Raw genomic sequence first — 8,130 nt, 5'->3', positions numbered from 1 at the left:
TCATCTGTGCCATCTGCTTTGGCAAGCGCTACGACCACAATGACCAAGAGCTGCTCAATATAGTGAATTTAAGTCATGAGTTCAGCGACGTGGCTGCTTCTGGCAACCTCGCTGACTTCATCCCCATGCTTCAGTATCTTCCCAGCCGCACCATGAGTTTATTTAAAGATTTCAACAAGCGATTCATCCATTTCCTGCAGAAGATTGTCAAAGAGCATTACGAGACCTTCAACAAGGTAAGAGCTTGTGGGACCCTCACCTCCACCAGAGATGCATCCCTGCCCTCCACCCCTTTCTATTAGTGAGTTATTTTCTTCTTGCTGCCAAGTGTCAAAGCACATCTTCCTTCTTGCAGGTACTGCTGCATTTAACAAGTCCGGATGTAGTTTCTCTCATCCGTTGTTCCTCCATGTGCAGCCCAGTACTGCAGTCCTTCTTCTTCATGGCCCTGTGTGATAGGGCCAGTTTGATGGTTGAACATCTGATCTGTGCCACAGGTTCACTGGAGAACCATCTCCTTGTTTTCATAGGTTGGAAGAGCAGTAGGGACCATGGGGGCTGAAAGATTATGTTCTCCAGAGCTAGTATGACCCTTGGTTCCCCCAGCATCAGGTCATTGCTCAGTAAGACCCATTTCTCTGCTGGTTCTACTGACATGACTTGTCTTCTCTATTTCTTAGAACAACGTCCGAGACATCACTGACTCCCTCATTGAGCAATGCCTGGAGAAAAAAGTGGACACAAATACTGCCACACAGATCCCTAAGCAGAAGATCGTCAACCTTGTGAATGACCTCTTTGGAGCAGGTATCCTTTCCCACCAGTCCCTCAGCTACTGCAGGTTTTCTGAGGCTCCTCATGTTATAGTTCTGTCTGACCCATCTTTGTCGAGCACCAGGCAGCCAGTTTGGGTCAAAGCACTTGTTCTCCTGCTCACCGGTCTTCCTGGACCTTCCGGGGACATCCCTTGAGACCAGCATGGAACATTAGCTCTGGAAATAGGCTTCAGGGAAAAGCGAAGGGCAAGGCTTATAGCTCAGTCGAGCTTCACAAGCCAGGGTGGCTGTTCCTGGTTGAGGGAGATGTCTGTTGACTGATTCATCTTTGAGTTACTCTGTGGAAACTCCCCCGATTCCAGAGAAGTTATACAAACCAGCCACAACTCAAAGGTGAATCAGGAGGAGCGAGAGCAGAATATTTTAGCAAAGTTTTCTCTGACGGGATAGAAACCCAAGTCTTAACTGTGTGCTTGGAATATCCTCTGCCTTCTCGGCCATCCCCGACTGCTTCTTGTGGTGGTTAAGCAGAAAGCCAAGCCATGTGCCCTGCATGTTGTGCAGACTTCATCTACATGCTTTCCTTTTTGACCAGGCTTTGACACGGTGACAACTGGCCTGTCCTGGAGCCTCATGTATCTTGTGACATACCCCCACATCCAGAAGAAGATTCAGGAAGAACTAGGTGAGTCCATGAACCTGATTCCTCTGGGGCCAAAACCTCTCCAGTGAGGGCTGACCCCAACCTGCTCCTTCCTCTTGATCTCCTGCAGACCAGACCATCGGCTGGGAGAGAAGACCGAGGATGTTGGACCGGAGCATGCTGCCTTACACAGAAGCCTTTATCCTGGAGATGTTCAGGCACTCCTCCTTCATACCCTTCACCATCCCCCACAGGCAAGTGCTGAGGTCCCAAAGGAGGTGAAGGGACAAGGTGGACTTGAGGCATCTTGTCACAGCCACCCTGGCAGCGGTGTGGTGAGGGGCAGGGAGATTATTACTGGCTTGCAGAATGATGGCTTCATCATGGACATGGGCAGCTCATAGCTCTTGTGCAGGGCAATGTGGGAGCTCCCAAAGAACAATCCTTGCTTTCTGCTGACCTCACTTGAAGATACTCCACCCAGCTTAGGTAGGCATTGCCCAATCCAGCTCATGGACAATGCAACTATCCCTCATAAAGCCATCTCTGCTGGCCGCATCCCTGCTTCAACAGCATCAGGAGCAAACTAATAGTCCTCTGAGGATGCAGAAGAGCCTTTTTGCTTCCCAGACTCTCATAGTCATTTCTCTCTCCAGCACGACCAGGGACACGGTGCTGAATGGCTACTACATCCCAAAGGATCGCTGTGTGTTTGTCAATCAGTGGCAAGTGAACCACGATGAGTAAGTACCTCCTGAGGCAGAAAGCCTTCTGCAGCAACACACAGGCCCCTTCCTGCACAGTTATCTTCCTGGGCAGATGTGGGGTCAACTTGCTTTCAGAAAAAGGGGAACAGGGGAGGTATCTACTAAATTCAGGGATATTCTTACTGATAGCTCCCACCTTCCAGTGTTCCCCCTATACCTGTGGCCAGAAGGCACCATCTCAGCATCTGATGTTTTCCCTTCCAGGAAACTTTGGAAGGATCCACTGACCTTCAACCCAGAGCGTTTCCTCAATGCTGAAAGAACCCAAGTGAACAGAGAAACTGGGGAGAAGGTGCTGGTTTTCAGTCTGGGGAAAAGGAAGTGCATTGGAGAACCTATCGCCAGGTGGCAGGTCTTCCTTTTCCTGTCCACCTTGCTCCAGCAGCTGGAGTTCAGTGTCTGTGATGGCAAGAAAGTGGACATGACACCACTTTATGGACTGACCATGAAGCACAGAAGATGTGAGCACTTCCAGGTCAAACAGCGCTTCCCCATGAAGAGCATGAACTGAGCTTATCCATCACCCTGACATCGCCAGCGGGTAAAGACCTGGGTGCCCCTGTAGCAAAGCTGGGTCTGGTAGAACCTTATGAAGTCATAAAATAAACTGAAACTATTGAAGTTCCTGTCTTTTCTCTTGTTCACTTCATAGCGTTTCTTGCTTTTTTCACTTTCCAACGTTTCTGATGTTGGATATTCTGTCACCTCTTAGCACTGCAAAACACATTTATGAGGTTTGAGAACTGTCTTTTGGTAGAGGGAAAGGGAATGTACCCAAAACACCACTGGCTGAATATCACTGAGCTATATTCTTTCAGAATCGCTTTTCAATAGCCATCTCATGCCATATTCCCATGGCCTCCATAGATGTTTAAGATCTTGGCTGAACTGATGCCCAAAGCTTGAGTGGAGATGAGGATGATGTTCTTGAGGTCCAGCCAGTATCACTATTTCTGGACTAATAAGGGGACAAATTTTCAGTGCTTGAAATCTACCTCTGCTGTAGATGAAGGGGAAAAAATCTCAGAAAAACACTAATACTTCTCCAAGTCCTCCAAAGACAGCCTGTTCCCCTTTTTCTGTGCTCTGTTTTTAATTGCCTAGTTGACTCGACATGTCACTCTAAGATCCCACACAGGAGAGGTTTATCCTTGTCCCTAGAGAAGCTCAAAGCACTTCAGTGCCTCTTTGAGAGTCTATCAGACAAGCTTGCACCAAGGCTTCTGCTGCTGCTCAGATGATTTTCTTCAGAAAAATGAGAGGGATCCTTTAAATCATCTGAGTTGGAGGGAAGCCCTTCTGCACCAGGGTGTTGGAGGACTTCAGCCACTTTAACCTTGCTCACCACAGTCACTGCTGGCCCTGAAGGACACAAAGAAGGATACTTTTACCCTTTGCTATTGAGACTGTCAAGCTGCTGGTATTCTGGGATGGAGCAAGGGTGTTTTCACAATGGGGCAGAGGAGAACAGGACTTTCTCCAGATCAAACCCAAGAGTTTACATTGGCTGCCAGTCAATCCATGGCAGCAGAGCCAGCTGCCTCCTTTTCTTCAACTTGCACTGCCTCCTTTTCTTCAACTTGCACGCAAAGACACCTTAGCCAACCCAGTACCTGGCAAGGAACGATGCAGGAACAAGTAGAACCATCCAGTGCAACACACACTGCTCTTAAATCTGTTCCCATGGGTGGCATCTGCTCAGCCATGGCCCCAGACCCTGACCAATGAGAGCTCCTTTCAGGTCCAAATACCAATCACTCATCATGCATTGCACAAAAGCTTCCAAGAAGAGACAGAAACGAAAGACTGTGTTGGGGAAGAAAAGGGGGAAACTGATTGCCCAAGACTTCAGGGAGATTCCAGCAAGAGCAGGGAGTTGTTCAGACCCGCTAAACAATCCTGAATGAAAAGGAGAAGTTTCTGTATGTCCAGGTCCTGCCTGGTCACCAATTTGTGATGAAGTACTGAGATAATACATCCTTAAATCCACCTGGATTCATCAAGCCAGCCTGAGCAGCCTCACACTGTGTCACAGCAACTCTGTCTTCACCACTCAGTGTCATAACCCCAATATTGCAGGAAAAGTAAGGGTGAGAACTGGGAAGTCCCAACTGTGATTTGTGGTGAGGGCTATCAAAAGTCTTTGAGGAAATGTGAAAGGATGGTTTAGGACAACCCATGAGCCAAATAACATCTTGAGACAAGGGCCATAGGTAAAGGTGATAGAGTCACGCACCACCTTTCCACAAGGGACATCCCAAAGCCAGCATTTATTTACCATACAGGGAAGGTGGGATCATCCTGACATGGGTCTGGGTCTTACTGCCTAACTTGGTGATTCAGAAGAGCATCAAGACCACCAAGGACTCATCAGGAGCATGTCACACCATCCCCATGAGGTAGACAAGCTCTCATTAATTTGGCCCAGCGATCCAGCTACAGTGAGAACACACAACGTCAATGCTGGTGTAGGAACAGAGGCCCCGTTTGTTGGAGCTGTTGCGTGACTCTCTTGCCATGAAGGCTGGCTGCGTTTGCTGATAAGGCCTGCAATAAGCAAGGGCAGAGAGAAAGAACAGTGGGAATTGTTTGGTGGTTTTTTTTCCCCTTTGGAGATGTTTTATAGCCCTGGGGCAGATAAGCAGATTAATATTAACATTGCTGAGGTGAAACAGCCCCTCGATGGTAGAAAGTCTCCTTGAGATACATTTATCAATGGCTGATTGCCTCCTCTGGGGACACAGCTGCCAATCTCCATCGGGGACCAAAGACAGGAGAAAATTCACCCCAGTGTCAGGATGGAAAAGGGGAAGGGAAGAGGCTCAAGGGGAGAAAAACGGGCAGTAGGGTGCCCTTCTCCACACAGCTCTTCTCTTCATGGTATCTGAGGTGAAACGCTCCACTTTCTAAAGCCTCATCTTCATTTGGCATCTCGCCCTCCCCTTGATGCCAACTGAGATATTCCATACAGTGGCAGGAGACTTTCCAGGCAGCTTGCACAGGCAGGAGGAACCCCTGAGACCTTGGGCTGATGTCCCTGTGTGCACACATCTCCTTGGACATCCTGGCCTGTTCAACACCCTAGTGACTGCAGGTCAGGTCCCAGTTTTCTTGCTGGAGTTACCACAGTCAAACTGTCCCTTCAATCCCAGCCACGCCCAATCCCAAACTCAGGCATCCTGCCTGCTCCTGGACAATACGGTTAGAAGATCAAAGCTGAGCAGGCTTCTTCACCAGATGCTTTCTGAGCAGAGTGTCTTGACAGCCTCCCGCAGGCAGGGAGGAGAGCAGCGAGCATCAAACAAGGTACTCCAGCTCTGCACTTCTCTTTGCTCCAGAGCAGAGCTGTGGCCCAAGATCCCCAAACCCAGGGACTCCCTGCAAGGAAGGGACAGGAACACCCTGCTCCCTTTGGGGGTGCGGGATCTTAGCGCTTCACCTCCTCCTCTTCCTTCCTTCCTCCCGATAGACAAATCCATCGATCATTGCCATGCAAGCCCCAGTTGCTCACAGTAGGTGAGGGACTCTCCTATCTTTTGTCTTTCCCCTAACGATCTTCCTCAATTAAGCCCTCCAATTACTCCCCAAGTAGCTTGCAAGTGATTTCCTTACTGGAATGGTGATAAGCCAGGGGAGCTTTTATCACCCCACGCCAATTGCTTTTGTTGGTTTTAAAATGAGTCAGCAGACCAACCATGGCAGCTGGGCTCCAGCTCCCCTTCCAAGGCAGGGAATGCTCCCAGCTCCCTCATTCCCAATGGGAAAGGTCCAGGGAGCTGCACATTTTCTCCCTTGAGCCAAGACACCTACCCGGTGCTGGCACTCGGGGTGGAGGCATCTCCTTGCCAGCAATGCCTGTACCCAGCCCTGAAATGGGCTGGAGGAACCACTTGTGGCTCTTCCTCCAGGACGGAAGGAAGAGGGGAGTTGCTCCAACATGCATCCTGTATTTCTAACTTCTTTCCTTTGGCTGTTTATTTATTCTCCTGTGAGATCTATTATCAAGAATCATCTCCCCATGGGGATTAACTCTTGAGTGTCTCCCTTTTGCTGTTCCTCCCCAACACTGATGGTCCCTTGACATCAAAAATAACATCTCTTGATGCTCTAGAGCTTAAAATAAAGCTCAGGATCGCACCTTAAACTCTATTTCTGAGCCCTGAGTGCCTTCTTTCTGACAGTGGTTTTGGGGACATCTCCCTCTGAACTGGTGGCATCTGATCCTCTAAGTGTGGTGGGCTTTGCCCTGGTGTCCTGCTTGCCCATTAGGCCTTGGGAGCTCCTTCCCATGGAGAAGGAAGTGCCCAAACACCCTCTTTCTCCTTGCAGCTCCACTCCTGGGACAAAGCTCCCCCTTGCCTTGAACCCCAGGAGCAGCTGCTTCGCAGCGGGGCTAATGGCTAGTTCCTGCCTTTTGGGGGAGCAAATCTCCACTCAGCCTCCAAGACTGAACAGCTTCTGAGGTGCTGGAGCTGGTGGGACCTTCCCCTGGTGAAGCTTCCTTCTGCAGTGGGTTGGAGAAGGTGCTGCTCCTCTGCTTGACCAAGGCTGGACCTATGGATGGAGGAGAGCTTGAGATGACAGTGCTGGACATGTTAAACCTAGTAAATGGCTCTGCTCCTATGTTGTGAGGCTCCCAAATCAGTACGAAGCCTTCCTCCTGATCCCGCCCTTCACCTCCATCTTCTCTCTGGAAAGGAGATGGTGTTTGGGTGGATCGATTGACCTCTGTCATGAGAGGTACAAGGTACCTGTTAATCAGAGAACATGAAAGCAGGTAAGGATGGAGTTTGTCCCCGGGTTAAGAAGGGAACAACGGAGATGTAGATATAACCACTCCCTGCACGCAAAGGGCTGCCAGGAAAAAGCTCCAGGCTCCAGGGAATGGCCTCAAACCTGGCTGCCCCCCTACCCCAGCATGGGCATGGCTATGATTTTCCACGGTGGGGAAGAAAAAGAGGGGGACAGGGGACTACAGGGCTTGTGATGGGGAGAGATGTCCCCATGGAGCTGTGGGCCACCAGGTCCCATGAGGGCTGACAATGTGAACCAAAAGCCTGTGGGAGTTTGGGTGCTCCCCAAACCCAGCCAGTTACTGCAGAGCAAGGGGAGATCTAGGGGGGGTCACACAGGGGACAGGTCCTCATCTGTCCCCACATACCCCCCCGCAACTGAACCAATAATAAGGGGTCCCAGTTGACCGCGCCAGTCTTGTGCCCCTAAAATCAGCTCCCTGAAGCCCACCAGGGCAGGTCAAGCAGGGCTGGTTCTGACCCCCCCACACCTAGTGCCGAGGGGGAGGACACAGGCAGAGTGGGGGATCCAGCCTGATCCCACACTGGAAGCCAAAAGCCACCCATCAAGAAGCAGTGTCCCCACCCTGCTGCCTTTCTGCTTGAATTAAAACCACCCCGGACTGGAGAGGCTATGAAATGAGGTTGCCCTCCACACCCAAGAGGGGTTTTGGGGGCAGGACAGCAGGAGAAGCCCCCCAAGAGCCAGGGCTGACTGCCAGCACTGTGGTGGGGGGTGCAGGATCCTAATTCACTTTGGTGCTTCCAAAGCATTTTTGTCCCTTCTCGCTGGGGTATGGGACATGAACGCCCTCCCGTGGCATCTGTCACACCAGCTCCACGAGTGTCTTTCCTTGCTGAGCACGGAGGAGTGAGGGGTTATACCCCTGCGTGGAGTTTTTTAGGGGAGGCACATTTGGGGAGTGGGATCTATAGGGGACCAACCCCCCTGCAGAGCATCCCACGTCCCCTCCATCACCCCTTGTAGCTCTGGGAGCTGCAGAACTAGCCAAACCCGGTTCCCTTTGGGGCTTTTTCAGCTCGAAGGCGAATTCTCCAGGGTGGAACGAGCCCAGAGCTTTCAAACCAGCTTTCTTCTCCTGTTCCCAGCCGCTGCCTGCAGATTCTGCATTGTCTAGTACATCCAAGGC

General features: G+C 50.7%; 1 protein-coding gene across 1 annotated transcript; it reads left to right on the top strand.

The window, feature by feature from the left end:
- Positions 1 to 8: 8 nt before the first annotated feature.
- LOC104530334 (cytochrome P450 1A5-like) lies at positions 9 to 2,799 on the top strand. Its single transcript, XM_010174893.1, has 6 exons — positions 9 to 236; positions 681 to 807; positions 1,372 to 1,461; positions 1,550 to 1,673; positions 2,076 to 2,162; positions 2,391 to 2,799. Exons 1-6 carry the CDS (start codon positions 126 to 128, stop codon positions 2,695 to 2,697), a joined length of 846 nt encoding a protein of 281 aa, XP_010173195.1. The 5' UTR covers positions 9 to 125; the 3' UTR covers positions 2,698 to 2,799.
- The last annotated feature ends 5,331 nt before the right edge of the window (positions 2,800 to 8,130 follow it).

The sequence above is a fragment of the Antrostomus carolinensis genome, unplaced genomic scaffold (assembly GCF_000700745.2).
Source record: "Antrostomus carolinensis isolate BGI_N321 unplaced genomic scaffold, ASM70074v2 scaffold25520, whole genome shotgun sequence".
In the NCBI taxonomy this organism is placed as follows: Eukaryota; Metazoa; Chordata; class Aves; order Caprimulgiformes; family Caprimulgidae; genus Antrostomus; species Antrostomus carolinensis.
Note: the sequence above shows the minus strand (reverse complement) of the source record. Positions and strands in the feature narration are given on the sequence as shown.